Source organism: Pelecanus crispus, chromosome 1 (assembly GCF_030463565.1).
Source record: "Pelecanus crispus isolate bPelCri1 chromosome 1, bPelCri1.pri, whole genome shotgun sequence".
NCBI lineage: Eukaryota > Metazoa > Chordata > Aves > Pelecaniformes > Pelecanidae > Pelecanus > Pelecanus crispus.
Window position 1 is genome coordinate 11,091,295 of NC_134643.1, and position 16,583 is coordinate 11,107,877.

General features: G+C 41.4%; 1 protein-coding gene across 1 annotated transcript in view; it reads left to right on the plus strand.

Annotated features, from left to right (window-relative positions):
- The window catches only part of PCLO (piccolo presynaptic cytomatrix protein), a 388,529-nt gene that overhangs the window by 186,667 nt on the left and 185,279 nt on the right, over window positions 1–16,583 (plus strand). The window contains exons 6-7 of the mRNA XM_075722389.1: window positions 748–5,812; window positions 6,184–8,198. Of these exons, the coding sequence (XP_075578504.1) occupies window positions 748–5,812; window positions 6,184–8,198 (7,080 nt within the window). The remainder of the gene's footprint in view (window positions 1–747; window positions 5,813–6,183; window positions 8,199–16,583) is intronic.

Genomic DNA, 16,583 nt, shown 5'->3' on the forward strand with positions numbered 1-16,583 from the left:
TGTGTTACAAATTTACAGAGAAACTTCTTTTTTATGAGGTACTCAGAAAATGTTTGTACAGTGCCAAACTGCAGATATGGGAACATTCCAAATTGCATTAAGTCATGTTTCAGTACTCCATGTATTCTGTTGCAAGTTACAATGTATAACACTAAAATCAACAAAATGAAACCATAGGTCCAAAATTTGAGAAGATTGACATATTGCTGGACAGTTATAAAAGATTGAATGGGCAAAGAAAGGAGCAGACCCCAGAAATACTGCAGGCTGACGTTTGGCAAGCTGTATTACTTTATATATAAAACTGTGTAGGCAGTTTTGAAACATAGGTAATTAAAATCTTCATTAAATTAACCCCAACTTGTCCCATGCATATGTGAACAAATGATAGATTGTTATTAATACGTGTTTTGAAAACAATTAAATACAGTATTTGTTTATATTGAAAAATAGAAGATCATCTTACAGCTAATAAAATCACTAGCCAGTGTGAACAACCATGCAAAGCATAGTTAGATTCAATGGAAAAACTCAAAATTTGAGGAACTTTCTGTATGATTTTAATAGCTTTGAATAACAAAATTAGTGTTCAGTCTTTTATGGTTTAATATAATTCTTGGCATCATAATTTTTCATCTGAGACATTAACTCATCTTTTAGAAAAAAACCCACATGTATTTAATTGCCTGGAGACATTAAGAATTTTTATATAAATATATACACACGCATATGTATTTATTTTTTTAGGAAAAGGAGGATGACAAATCAGACACGTCAAGCTCTCAGCAACAGAAAAGTCCACAAGGTCTGAGTGACACCGGGTATTCTTCTGATGGGATATCAAGTTCACTTGGTGAAATTCCAAGTCATATCCCCAGTGATGAAAAGGATTTACTCAAAGAATCTAATAAAAAAGACACTATTTCACAAGAAAGTCCACCAAGCCCCTCAGATCTAGCTAAATTGGAAAGTACTGTACTGTCTATTTTGGAAGCTCAGGCAAGTACGCTTTCTGATGAAAAAACTGCAAAAAGCAAAGAGCTTTATGAAACGTATGGTGAACAGACAACGGATCAACATAAAACAAAGCCTTTGCCAGTCACTCCAGAATCTTACAGTTCAGATGAGGAAGACTTAGAAGCTATTCAAGAAGGTGAAGAAACCATTGTAGAAGATGGCAAAGGAAGTGCTTCCTCCCGGGCAGACTACAAGGAAGAAGAGGAAGGAGATGACGCATCAGCAAGAAGACAACGCTATGATTCTGTGGAAGACAGCAGTGAGAGTGAAAACTCACCTGTCCCAAGGAGAAAAAGAAGAGCTAGTGTTGGTTCTTCAAGCAGCGATGAGTACAAACGAGATGACAGTCAGGGATCAGGTGATGAGGAAGACTTCATTAGGAAACAGATTATAGAGATGAGTGCTGATGAAGATGCCTCGGGTTCTGAAGACGATGAATTCATTAGAAATCAACTCAAAGAGATCAGTGTAACTGAAAGCCAAAAGAAAGAAGAAGTGAAAAGCAAAGCCAAAGGAACAGCTGGAAAACATAGAAGAATGGCACGGAAAAGTAGTGCAGGCTATGATGAGGATGCAGGAAGACGACATTCATGGCATGATGACGATGATGAGACTTTTGATGAGAGCCCAGAGCCAAAATACAGGGAAACTAAAAGTCAAGATGGTGAAGAACTTGCAGTAACTGGAGGAGGAGGCCTTCGGCGTTTCAAAACAATAGAGTTAAATAGTACAATAACAAACAAATATTCTGAAGCATCTGAACAACAGAAAGGTATTTTATATTTTGATGAAGAGCCTGAGCTAGAGATGGAGAGTCTTACAGATTCACCAGAAGATAGATCTAGAGGAGAAGGGTCTTCTAGTTTACATGCTTCTAGTTTCACACCAGGTACATCTCCTACTTCAGTGTCATCACTTGATGAAGACAGTGACAGCAGTCCTAGTCACAAAAAACTGGGAGGGGAGAGCAAACAACAGCGCAAAGCCAGGCATCGGTCACATGGTCCTCTTCTTCCAACTATTGAAGATTCTTCAGAAGAAGAAGAACTACGGGAAGAGGAAGAACTGCTAAAGGAACAAGAGAAACAGCGTGAATTAGAACAGCAGCAAAGAAAAAGTTCTAGCAAAAAATCTAAAAAGGACAAGGATGAACTAAGAGCTCAGAGAAGAAGGGAACGTCCAAAGACTCCACCAAGTAATCTTTCTCCCATTGAAGATGCATCTCCAACAGAAGAATTACGACAGGCAGCAGAAATGGAAGAGCTGCACAGATCTTCCTGTTCTGAATATTCACCTAGTATTGAGTCAGATCCTGAAGGATTTGAAATCAGCCCAGAAAAAATAATAGAAGTACAAAAAGTTTACAAATTGCCCACTGCTGTCTCTCTATATTCACCAACAGATAAACAACCAATTGGACTCCCAAAAGAAGAAAGTGTTCAGAAGACATTGAAAAGTGCTGAAGAGATATATGAGGAGATGATGCATAAGACCCATAAATCCAAGCCATTTCAAATTGCAAATGAAAAAGATGAAGTATTTGAAAAAGAATCTTTATATGGTGGAATGCTAATAGAGGATTATATTTATGAATCTTTAGTAGAGGATACTTACAATGGAACTATTGATACTAATCTTATAATGAGACAAGATGAGAGCAATGAATATATACAACAGAGAGGAAAAGAGAAAAAAATAAGAGCTTCAGAACAGATCTATGAAGAACCACAGAAAATTACTGATGTACAGAAAGACTACTATAGTGTTGAGACTGTACATTCTATTGTGCCTCAAGAAGATATTGTTTCTAGTTCTTACATTATCCCAGAAAGTCATGAAATAGTTGTATTAGACAGCACAGTAACTTCCACCACGGAGGAAAAGCAGTTGTTAGATGCAGAAGCTGCTTATGAAGAGCTTATGAAAAGACAGAGAATGCAGCTAACACCTGGGTCCAGTCCAACACAACCAACTTCAGGTTTTGTTCCCACATCTGATACAAAGGTACCTAGTGTTGGAGAAATAGTGGATAGTACATCTTTAACATCAAGCACTACTTCAGCAATCTCAGATGTATCACCTGTCAGTAGCACAGCACTTTCTATTCCAGATGTTAAAATAACACAGCATTTTACAGCAGAGGAAATTGAAGATGAATACTTAACAGATTATGCCAGAGAAATTCAAGAAATAATTTCTCATGAAACATCAATGTTGACCTACTCTGAGACATCAGAAGGTGCTGCATCAGTTTTACCTTCTGATACAGCTTCCTTAACATCATCTACATCTTCGGTTTGTACCACAGATAGTTCATCACCTATAGATAGTGCAACCACAGGTTATGTAGATACAGCAGATGCTGTAAGTAAACTAGCAGATTCAGAAGGTGTCAGGATAATAACCCAAGTTTCCTTAACATCTGCAAAAGAGTACTCTGAAGTGAGCATGCCTTATGATTCTGTTGCCGAAGCCACTAAAAAGCCACCTATAGCATCAGATACGGAAAGTGTGGATCAAGCTGCAGTTTGTTTGCCTGAAACTGCACCTTCAGTAGTGGCAACTACAGTTATAAAACCCAAGCAATATGCAACTGATACCATTACTTTTGATACTTCCAAAGTAGAAAAAGAAGCAGCTAAAAAACTGAAAAGTACAGTAGAGGCTGGCATTGTCAAAATTCATCATGAAGATTCACACAAAGAATTGGGTGTTGATATGACAAGGATTAATTTGACTAGTGCTATATCTGAGCAACCACCTGTATGTATAGCATCAGTACCAATTACAGAGCCTGCATCAGAAACATCTTCTGTACCTACTCCCAGTGTTGTAAGTAAGACCAGCATGGTCTCTGTGCCTTCCTCAGCTCCTGCTGTAACATCCAAAGTATTCTTGCTTTTTAGAAGCTCTTCTTTGGATTCTCCTGCACAACCTTCTCCACCCCCGCCTCCTCCTCCACCACCACCCCCTCCTCCACCATTACCTCCACCTATTTTACCCAAGCCAGCCATTTATCCCAAAAAGAAGTCACAGATTAAGACTCCAGCAGCAACAGCTCCCACAATGGTACCTTCAGTCACAAGTGTTCCAACACTAGAGGCTACAGCTGTATTAAAGAATCATGTGGTACCTATCACAAAAACATACACCCCAACACCACCTCCTGTACCACCCAAACCATCCTCCATTCCAGCAGGGCTTGTTTTCAGTCACAGGCCTGCTGAAGTAACCAAACCTCCAATTGCTCCTAAACCAGCAATTCCTCCACTCCCAATAGCTGTTCATAAGCCAGCAGAAACACAGCCCAAACCAATAGGTTTGTCATTGACTTCAAGTATGACTCTGAATTTGGTCTCTGCAGCTGAATACAAAATAGCATCTCCCACTTCCCCTTTGTCTCCACACTCTAACAAATCTTCACCAAGGTTGACAAAACCCTCACAGGAAACCTATGTTGTCATCACATTGCCATCTGAGCCCGGGACTCCCACAGAAGCTATAACTAGTCAGGCTGTTACCAGCTGGCCTTTAGAAGCACCTTCTAAAGAACAGATTCCCCAGCCTATGCAACCAATTTTTACTCCATCCATGAAAACTATGGAAATTCAAAGTATGGCAGATCAGAGTATGTATATTTCAGGTGCTTTGCAAACTATTCCTGTCACAACACAATCAACTTTTGAAAAAATACCTAGTTCAAAAGCAGAAGGAGTAACAACAGAGGTAACCAAGACCACAGTGTCTGTGGTTAAGGGCCCAGTGCCTGGTTTTGGTTTAGGTAGTGTCGCTATTACTATACCTCCAGAGCCACTGCATATAGTAGATCAACCCAGGTATAGAGAGAATGGAAGACTCCATCCTTTGGGTGATGTCATAGATCTTCGCACTTTAACTAAGATGGATATTGAAATGAGAGACAGCTGTATGGATCTGTCTGCTGTTTCTATGGACATGAGAAGGCAAATGCCAGCAAGTGATACATGTGGGCGGCCAGTAAGTACTGTCCAGCCAGCTATAGTAAATCTTAGCACTGCATGTGTTGCCGATCCTTCTCTGTCTGTAGTCACTGAGACAGTAACTGTAATGACCTGCACCGCCACTGTAAGCTACACTGCCAGTACAGATAGCCTTGTGGATCTGGGACATGCGATGACAACGCCGCTTCAGCTAACAACAAAACATTTTGAGCCTGCATACAGAGTACCAGGCAGCCAGGCTTTCTCTGCAGGTAGAGATGAAGTGCCAATAAATTTATCCTTAGGTACTTCAACGCATGCAGTGACGTGGGCTACTACAAAGCCTGTTACTGTACCACCTGTTGGTGTTACAAATGGCTGGACTGATCTCTCCACTTCTCAGGAGCCAATGGAGAGTGGAGCAGTTGACCTTAGCACTACAAAATCCCACAGAACAGTGGTAACCATGGATGAAACTACTTCAGGTATCATAACAACAGTAATAGAAGATGATGAAAAGCCTGTGGATCTGACTGCAGGGAGAAGAGCTGTCTGCTGTGATATGGTTTATAAATTGCCATTTGGTAGGAGCTGTACAGCACAGCAGCCGCCAACTACACTTCCTGAAGATCGCTTTGGTTACAGAGATGACCATTATCAGTATGATCGTTCAGGGTCATGTGGCTACCGAGGAATGGGAGGTATGAAACCATCTATGTCTGACACAAATTTATCAGAAGCTGGACTGTTTGCATACAAAAGCAAGAATAGCTTTGATTATCGAGTTGGGGCAACTGATGCAGCAGTAGATCTTACTTCTGGAAGAGTTACTACAGGTCAGTATGACACAGCAGCAGATCTTTCTTTGAAATATAATTTTGATGTTCTTCACCTCATTTCAGGATGATTTTTTTATTATTTTCCCCTCCTTCCGTTGTCTTGTTTTCTTTTGGACGGTGTCACAAATTATTCTGGATTACACGCTTTTCATTTCTTCATTTTACATATGTGTTTTGCACAGAGGTGCCTGCATGTGCCTGCATGTTCAGAAATGCTGTTTCCTTCACATCTAAAGTAGATCATTAACCTGAAGATTTGCATGCAGTTTCCCTTTCCCATTTAATTAATCAAGATGGGATGACTTTGAGAATCCACAAAGCAGCATTCTTTTGTGGGACTGGACTGTAACTTTGCCCTGTAATTTCAGGTGAGGTTATGGATTACTCAAGCAAGACTACTGGTCCTTATCCAGAGACTCGGCAGGTGATTTCTGGCATCGGGCTCAGTACACCACAGTATTCCCAAGCAAGAATGGTGTCATCTCTGGGTTCCCAGTTTGGCGTTGGAAGCGTTTTAAGATCATCCAATGGTGTTGTTTATTCTTCAGTAGCGACTCCAATCCCATCCACATTTGCCATCACTACACAACCCGGTTCTATTTTCAGTACAACTGTCAGAGATTTACCTACTCTCCAAACAATTGACTCGGTGCCCTCTTTATCAACTTTGCAACAGAATCAACCACTCCCAAGATCATACAGTTTCTTGACAACAGTGGCAGCTGAAAAAGATAGTGCAATTACTGCCATTGATATGGAGACAGGGTTACCACCTCTTACTATAGAAACTATTACCACTGAGCCAACTAACTTGATACCTGCTTTAACTACAGCATCTGAAGTTTATACAGATGTAATTGAAGATGAGGTTGCCCTTCTCATTGCCCCTGAAGAAGGCAAACAGCAGCAGCTTGATTTGGAGCGTGAACTTCTTGAGCTTGAGAAAATTAAGCAGCAGCGCTTTGCAGAAGAGCTGGAATGGGAACGTCAGGAAATTCAAAGATTTAGGGAACAAGAAAAGTTTATGGTGCAAAAAAAGCTTGAGGAGTTGCAATCCATGAAACATCATCTCTTATTTCAGCAAGAGGAGGAACGACAAGCTCAGTTTATGATGAGGCAAGAGACATTAGCCCAGCAGCAGTTGCAGCTTGAACAATTCCAACAACTTCAACAACAGCTCCACCAACAGTTAGAGGAGCAAAAAATTCGTCAGATATATCAGTATGGTTATGACCCTTCAGGAACCGGCTCGCCACAAACTACTACAGATCAGACACTTTTGGAAGGACAGTATGCAACCACAGAAAATGGCCAGTTTTGGCCTACTGATGATGCAACCACTACAGCTTCAGGAGTGCTGGGTATTGAAATTCCACAAAGCCAAACGTGGTATACAGTTCAGTCTGATGGCATTACCCAATACATACCTAGGTCTGGCATCCTAAGCTCTGTTTCAGAAATGTCTCTTAAGGATATTGATGTTAGAGAGGAGAAGCAATTGAAAAAGAGAAGTTCTATGCCAAAATTACGTGGTCCATATGAGGAGCTTGAGGAGACCCTGGAAGAAGAGCCCCGGTGCTTCAAAAAGATAGTGGACAGTGGAGTGCAAACTGATGATGAAGACGGAGCAGACAGAAGTTACACAAATAGGAGACGGAGAGCCAAGAAGAGTGTTGATACAAGTGTTCAGACAGATGATGAAGATCAAGATGAATGGGATCTCTCTAGCAGATCCAGAAGGAAGCCCCGTGTAGGGAAATACAGTGAGAGTACCACTGAGGCAGACAAAGCTAAACAATTCTCCAAAGTATCTAGTATTGCAGTTCAGACAGTGGCAGAGATTTCAGTACAAACAGAACCTGTAGGAACAATAAGAACACCTTCAGTCAGGGCCCGATTGGATGCTAAGGTTGAAATCATAAAGCACATTTCAGCTCCAGAAAAGACATATAAAGGAGAAAGTTTGGGATGTCAGACAGAGACAGAGTCAGATACTCAAAGTCCCCAATATCTGTCAGCTTCATCTCCTCAGAAAGATAAAAAACGCCCAACACCATTAGAGATAGGCTACTCATCCCACCTTCGTCCAGACTCCACATTGCAGGTAGTCCCTTCCCCTCCCAAATCTCCCAAAGTTCTCTATTCACCCATTTCACCTGTTTCACCAAGCAAAGTTATAGAGTCAGCATTTGTACCCTATGAAAAACCCATCACTGATGACATCAGCCCTCAGAAGATGCTGCATGCTGACGTTGCCAAGGTTCCTCCATCAAGCCCAAAGGCAGCAAAGATGATGCAACGCTCTATGTCTGATCCTAAGCCCCTGAGTCCCACAGCAGAAGACAGTTCCAGAACTCAGTTTCAGTACACTGAGGGTTTCATGGTAAGAAGTGTTTGCTTTCTTTTTTTTTTTAAATATGCAGTTCTACAGCTGTCAGTACAGCATGAGGGCTGACACACTCATTTGCAACACCTGTGTATGTAGTCTTTTTGCACACCTTGCTGAAAGGTAACGAGGAATGTCTGCTGTCTAAAGCAATGGTTATTTGCTTCATTGCTTTGCCTGGAAATAGAGGAATCCATATTACAGTCTTACTAAGATTCAGAAAAAAACACAACAAATTCTTGTTCAGAATTTGGAAGGCACTGTATGTTTTACATGGCAATTAATTGCCAATACAGTGGTTACCACCAATTCTTCAGAAAATGAAAAGCATTTTCTTTCTAATCATACAACACCCAGCTCTTGTGGCACAGTGTGTAGTGCATTTACCTTGAAATTACTGCATGTGCCTTCTGAGAGGCAGCTAACACCGGATTTGTAATTACCTTAGCTGTCCTTTTTGACCCTCGTGACGTTTCTTGGCCATTTGTGATTCTGTGGGTAATCTCGTGTCCCAATGTGTACTTATCTCTCCCAGACCAAAAGGTCTCATATCACAAATCCATTCTTTCTTTGTTTGTTTTGGATAAGGAGGATTATCAAGAAGTTAGGCAAGTGTTGAGGGCTGTTTCTTATAGGATCAGAGGAGGCAATTTTGAATAAGGCTGACATCATCAGGGTTAAATTTTTTAATTTCTGCAGTATTCCTTGAGTAGTAACATTTCTGATTTGGGAATCAGTCCATTATTATGAATAAGAGGAAGAAGTCTTGGCTAAAAAAATACCTTTATAATTTAACATGTTCTTGGTTGTCCTTTTGTCTGAGTCCATTCTCTTCTGTCAGTTGCAGGGTCAGTATCTTACTTGTCTCTGGAAGAGTTGCCATTTGAGTTCTTCAGCAATTTTTATCTTTTATGTTCAGTTATCAGTGAATACATGAGTGATTAGTACAGGCTGGATAGAATAAAAAGGGTTTGTTCTCTATGTTCAATAATTTGTGGTGGCTTTCAAATGCAGAATTATCTGGCTGTGCCCTCCAAGGCTCCCACTGTAAGCAGTTTCTGCAGCTTCACATATCTGTGTGGATATTAAATGCTTCCTATGCTGTTACTGCTTGGAAAACAGTACTTGGCAGTTTGTAGGGAAAACTGTAGTCATGGCATTGGCACTCCATATCAACATCATTCCCTAATGCAGTATTAGCGCAGTGGGGGAAACTGTAGCACAAGCACTAAAGTTTGATGTAGAGGGTTTGGAACAGCATCTTGAAGAACATTGCTGATGAGTTAGAACGTAGGTTGGGTCCTACTAGATATTGGAGAGCAAGTATAATATTGTAAAATAACTGTCGGTGTAGTGAAACTCTTACTGAGGACAAATTATTCAGTTCACTTATTTCATAGATACATATATATTTGATATGAATTGTATGCTTTCAAGATGGATGATAAATTCTATAAACAGCTGATTGTTTAAAGGCCTTTACAGTAGAGTTTGAACACATTCAGTATTCATTAATGAGACAAGGAAACAAAGGGCTTGTTCATCAGTGTTTATTTTTTACCCACGTTTATTACCATTTTGCCTTGAGCCCAAACAGTAATGATCTATATTGCTCTTATTAGCATGCAGCCATCAAGCACCAAATAGCCAATGTCTCAAAGTACTTACAGTCTAAATAAATGAGGTCGACATTTTTATGGAACATTGGTCTGCAAGTAGACAAGTGCAAGGAAAGTAAAAAACTTCCATGGGTATAAAGTGGGCTGCACTAACTGTGTCAGGCAGCTTATGGTGAGGAAGCTGCTCTGTAAATCTCCCATGACCATCATGGCTGCTTTCAGGTCTGATGTTATGTTGAGCATTAAGTCTGTTATACCCTCTCTTTCTGATAGAGTTTTGTTAATTAAGTATCTGAGGTTCAGTTAGCTTAGGCTGGGATTAGGTACTTGAAATTTAAAGGAGGAAAAGAGATACATGACAAAAAAATAAAATATTTAGAGTGACACTTACAGAAAGTAATCTAATGACCTCATCAGCATCTGGAAATATGGGCATAAATTGCTTTTGCAGTTGCTATATCAGTTTCAGTTCTCAGTTACTCAGTCCAGTTATGTTGTAGAGGAGGGATCTGCAGTATAAGATCTAAATGATCTCCTAGTTTCCATGAGACTTATAGTATTCTCTCCAGAATGTCTGTGTTTGTTTATATCAGCTGAGAACTGCTTTTAGGACTGTAAAATCTTGGAAGCACAGGAAAGGGTGGACAGTAATTTCTTCTTTTGTACCTTTTGTCGCACTCAAAAGTTCTTCCTGAAAGTTAGCATACACACAGTGTCACTGCTGACAAAGTGTAAACCTTGTTGACACTTTTTTCAACTGTAGAACTGTGTTGTTATAGCAACATATCATTGTTATACTTTAGTTTAAATACAGGATCACTTTTGGATTATCCTGCTAAGTGTGAAAGTAAGATGTTTCCTCAACTTTAAAATATTTTTGGCACTGTGACTGTCTTTTCATTCTTTGTACAGTGCCCACAACAGCTAAAGTCTTTGTCTGTAATTCTCTGTGTACCCTGTCCCTCCTGACTGGAGAACTCCTAATTGCCTAATTATAAAAAGGGAAAGGTGGAAGGGATCAGTTATGTCATTCAAAACAATGAAGTTCAGTGCAGAAAAACTTGTGAAACCGCTCACTCTGGAAAACAGAATTTACTAGAGCTGAACATAAAAGAATAAAATGGAAATGAAAGATTGATCTTTCACTACCTTAGCGAAATGGAGTGTGTATATGTATATTTTTTGCATAGATGAATATTCCATCACTTTTTTAGTAGTTCTTCTTTCAGGGTTATGTCTTTGTCTGCATTCATAAACATTGCAGGTGAACAGGGTGTTCGTGTGTTCATGTATATGTTTCACAGGCTTCTTTTTATGACAGTTTATCAAAAAAGTTGATCCTTATGCAATCAGTGGGACTAAAAGGGTAAGAATGAAATTGGTCTCTTTCTAAAAGATTACAATGACATGATACTTTGTCCTTCAGGCAATGTACTTTCAGCATTTATGTACTTCTTCTATTGAAAAATATATTTATTACAATATTTCAAGAAAAAAGATTATGAAGACTATGACTAAGATGATTAAATTATGTCTCTATGTTTTAGAAATGCTGCTTTAAATATAATTTTACTCTTTAGTGCACCTTTTATAGGAAGTTATTACAATGTTTTATCTAATCTAGTATAAGTGAAAGGCTGAAAAATAACCTGGCAGCTAATCACATAATAATAAGTATCCAGATTATATTGCTTTCAGTGATGGCATGTTTAATTTTCAGATAAGAAGTTATATGTTTACATTACATTTTCATTTACTGTCTATCTACTGTCTAGACTTGAAGCGGGGGGTAATATCAGGCTTATCCATGACAAGCTGTGGGATGACATGCCAAGGTTAGAGGGCCAGGGTGCTATCGAGGGCCATCAGCCTATTGGTCTGAGACGTGCTGGCTACACTGCAACGCACTTGAAATCTTATGGAGATGAGCCAGGGGCTCCTGAGGTAACAGGAGCCAGTAGGGAGACACCAGTGAAGTACCTCAAAGGAATTAAGGGGTGTTCCTTTAAGAAGGTGACACAGCCAACAGCCCAGCTGAGGTGCCTCTACACCAATGCATGCAGCATGGGCAACAAACAGGAGTTGGAAGCCACTGTGGTCCTAGAAAGCTATGACCTAGTTGCCATTACTGAAAGTTGGTGGGATGAATCCCATGACTTGCGTGTGGCTATTGATGGCTACAGGCTATTCAGAAGGGACAGGTGAGGAAGGAGGGGCAGAGGCATTGCCCTCTACATTAAGAAATGGATAGAGTGTGAAAAGCTGTCTCCGAAGAATAGTCACAAGCAGGTTGAAAGTTTATGGGTAGGAATCAGAGACCCAGGCAACAAAGGGAACCTTGTGGTTGGTGTCCGCTACAGGCCATGTGATCAAAGGGAGCCCACTGACGAAGCCTTCTTGCTCCAGCTACAGGAGACATTGCGCTTGCAGGCTCTCATCCTGCTGAGGGACTTCAACCACCCAGACATCTGCTGGAAAAGTAGCACAGCAAGCTATAAGCAATCCAAGAGACTCCTGGAATGCATTGAGGATAACTTCTTAAGCCAGGTAATAGACAGCCCTACCAGAGGAAATGCAGTACTGGACCTGTTGGTCACCAACACAAATGACCTGATCAGTGATGTCAAGACTGGAGGCAGCCTGGGCTGCAGTGATCATGCACTGGTGGGTGATCACAGTCCTGAGGGATATGGGTCAGGGGAAGAGTAAAGTCAGGACCTTGAAGTTTAGGAAAGCAAATTTTGAGCTCTTCAAGGAGTTAGTCAAGAGGACCCCCTGGGAATCTTCCCTCAGAGACAAGGAGCAGAACAGAGCTGGCAGATATTTAAGGACGCTTTCCATGGAGTGCAAGAGCTCTTGATACCCAGGTGTAAGGAATCAGGCAAGGAAGACAAGAGACTGGCATGGCTGAATTGAGACCTGCTGGTCAAACCTTCTTGCCTGGCAAAGGGCAAGAAGGAACTGCACAGGCAGTAGAAGCAGGGACAGGTATCCTGGTAAGAGTATAGGGATGCTGCACAGTTGTGTAGAGATGGGGTCAGGGAGGCCTAGGTGCAGCTGGAGCTGAACTTGGCAAAGCATGCCTAGAAGGGCTTCTACAGGTATGTCAGCCAGAAAAGGAAGGCCAAAGAAAGCTACCCCTCTGATGGGCAAGACTGGCAAACTGGTAACAATGAACAAGGAGAAGGTTGAGGTACTCAACAACTTCTTTGTCTGAATCTTCACTGGCAACCTCTCTTCCCACACCTCTCAAGTGGATGGACCACAAGGCAGGGACTCGGGGAGCAAAGTCCCACCCACTGTAAAAGAAGGTCAGGTTTGTGACCACCTGAGGAACCTGAACATACATAAGTCTATGCGACCTGACGAGATGCACCCCAGAGTCCTGAGGGAATTGGCTATTGTAGTTGCAAAACCACTCTCCATGATATTTGAAAAGTCATGGCAGTCAGATGAAGTCCCTGCTGACTGGAAGAAGGGGAATGTTGTGCCCATTTTTAAAAAGGGAAGAAAGGAGGACCCTGGGAACTACCGACCTGTCAGCCTCACCTCTGTGCCTGGGAAGATCATGGAACAGATCCTCCTAGAAGCTATGCTCAAGCACATGGAGGTCAGGGAGGTGATTCGAGACAGCCAGCATGGCTTCACCAAAGGTAAGTCTTGCCTGACCAGCCTTGTGCCCTTCTATGATGGAATGACTACATCAGTGGACAAGGGAAGAGCTACGGATGTCACCTATCTGGACTTCTGTAAGGCCTGTGACACCGTCCCCCACAAAATCCTTCTCTCTAAATTGGAGACATATGGATTTGATGGATGGAATGTTCGGTGGATGAGGAATTGGCTGGATGATCACATCCAGAGGGCAGTGGTCAACGCTCAATGTCCAGGTGGAGACCAGTGACAAGCGGTGTCCCCAGGGGTCTGTACTGGGACCAGTACTGTTTAGTATTTTCATCAATGACATAGACAGTGGGATTGAGTGCACCCTCAGCAAGTTTGCAGATGACACCAAGCTGAGTGGTGCGGTTGACACGCCAGAAGGACGAGATGTCATCCAAAGGGACCTGGACAAGCTGGAGAGGTGGGCCTGTGTGAACCTCATGAGGTTCAACAAGGCCAAGTGCAAGGTCCTGCACCTGCGATGGGTAACCCCCAATATCAATACAGGCTGTGGGATGAAGGGATTGAGAGCAGCCCTGTGGAGAAGGACTTGAGGGTACTGGTGGATGAAAAGCTGGACATGAGCCGGCAATGTGTGCTTGCAGCCCAGAAAGCCAACCGTATCCTGGGCTGCATCACAAGGAGCATGGCCAGCAGGTCGAGGGAGGTGATTCTGCCTCTCTACTCTGCTCTGGTGAGACCTCATCTGCAGTACTGTGTCCAGCTCTGGGGCCCTCGGCACAGGAAGGACATGGACCTGTTGGCGCGGGTCCAGAGGAGGGCCACAAAAATACTCAGAGGGCTGGAGCACCTCTCCTATGAGGCCAGGCTAAGAGACTTGTGGTTGTTTAGCCTGGAGAAGAGAAGGCTCTGGGGACACCTTATTGTGATCTTTCAGGATTTAAAGAGGGCTTATGAGAAAGGTGGAGACAAACTTTTTAGCAGGGCCTGTTGTGATAGGACAAGGAGTAATGGTTTTAAACTAAAGGAGGGTAGATTTAGACTAGATATAAGGAGTAAATTTTTTACAATGCGGGTGGTGAAACACTGGCACAGGTTGCCCAGAGTGGTGGTAGATGCCCCATCCCTGGAAACATTCAAGGTCAGGTTGGACGGGGCTCTGACTGAGTTGAAGATGTCCCTGCTCATTGCAGGTGGGGGTTGGACTAGATGACCTTTAACAGTGCCTTGCAACCCAAACTATTCTATGATTCTATGATTCTATCATAGTCATTGCCTCTGTGTGAACACTTGAATGAACATAGATGGTGGCTTCCTATTAATCCAAAGTAAAAGTATTGCTTTCCATTATGTTCCCTTTGGTAGTTACTATGCGCTGTACATTTCTTTGATATATATTAGTAATCAAGTGTAGCTGTGTCAAGGAAAAATTGTGAGCTATAGGTTGTCAGCACCAAAAAATGTTGTGGAAGCCACCCATCTGGAATTGATACTTTGCAAAGATACCTAATTCTCCTGTTTTGTGAGCTGTGTGCCACTTGAGCTCCCAGTGGCAATGAGCTCCCCAGCACTGATTCTGATAGACTGTCCCACAGTCCAACATGGTAGGATTCCATGGAACGCAAAGGCATAGCAGTGGTTTCTATGAGGGCACCGGGAAATGTTAGTAGAGTTTGGAAGTGGAGATTGAAATTTGTCCATTCAGCAGCAACAAAAAATTGTGAGTACCTGTCTAGTTTAATAAAGAAATAGCTTTACACCAGTGCATCACAAAATCAAGTCACATGCCAGTCAGAGTCAACTTCAGCACTTGTACACATTGCATATGTGTAATCAAAGATGGAAGTTGTCTTCCTTTTGCCTTTGGATGCAAAATGCCTGCTCAACTAAACTGAAGCAAATTGCAAAAGATCTTGCACGTGAACTGTCACACACATATAACATCTGCAGCTAAGCAGTGCATAAAGACTCAGCAGAAGTGTCTGTATTAGTGAAACTAATGCAAACACACGTCTGTCAACAGCTTGTCAGCTTCAGGGTAGAAATTGTACATTTAAGCTTAAGTATTTAGAACAAGTTCTATCAATCTGTTTATTAAGAGATTTAACAGAGACTTTTCTCAAATTTTTCATCAGATGTGAGTTGCTGCAATTGTAAGGCAAATATAATTCAGATCTGTATACTGTAGTAAAAACTATAATGATTTCAAGCAAAATCCCAAAAGGTTTTTCCTTTTTTTTTTAGGTAAGAATTGCAGGACTTCATCTGTTGCTGTAGTAAGAGCGGAAGTGGTTTTATACTGATTTTAAAAGTGTACATTGCCTTAACTGACATAAATTTAAAAGTAATGAAAACAAAGCACATTAATCTATGTTCTATCTCCTATGGTATTCTAAAGTTTTCAACTTTCAAACTGAAGGTTAGGACTTCAGTGATTTGGGATATCTTTTGCTGTGTCAGATGTGCTGTACATCTGGGCACTGAAGAGGGGAAGCAGGGTAGTTGCTCCCAGTAGAATTAAAACCTTCCATATATCACATCCATGATGTTTTGCTTGTTTATTCAGGACTAAGCTGTTCACTGGACTTGTATGTCCAAGGAATGTTCTGCTTGGGTAATAACTAGAGATAAAGAGTAGGGATAATTGCCTGGTTTAGGATTCAGTATTTCTGTTTACTTTCCTCAGAATCAGGGAGTAGGTTCTTTCTTAGTGTCATGCCAGAATCTGAAGTAACAGATTTCTGCTATTGTTGGAGCACAGGACATTGGTGTTGCCCTTGGTTTCTTGTTATCTTGTTCCCTTGGGCCTAATTCCAGCTAAAAGGGGTAGGTATTTTGTTATAGCTCTTACTGTAAAATATTCAGAAGTGTTTTGTGGTCTGAGAAAGAAGTGGTCACATGTTTGTAACTGCAAAATGCTTAATTCAGTGACTTTAATTTTGCATTTTAGTCACATGAACTGGTCCAGAAAAAAGGAAGAACATTTTGTTTTCTGTAAAAGTTATATTTCAATATAAAGGAGACATTACCTCTTGCAGAAATGGCTGCTATTTAGGTTTAAGTACAGGCGGGTGTTGAGTGAGGAACTGTCTTTGGTAGTATGATGTTGGAGTAACCTAGATTTAAAGTGCAAGGGTTT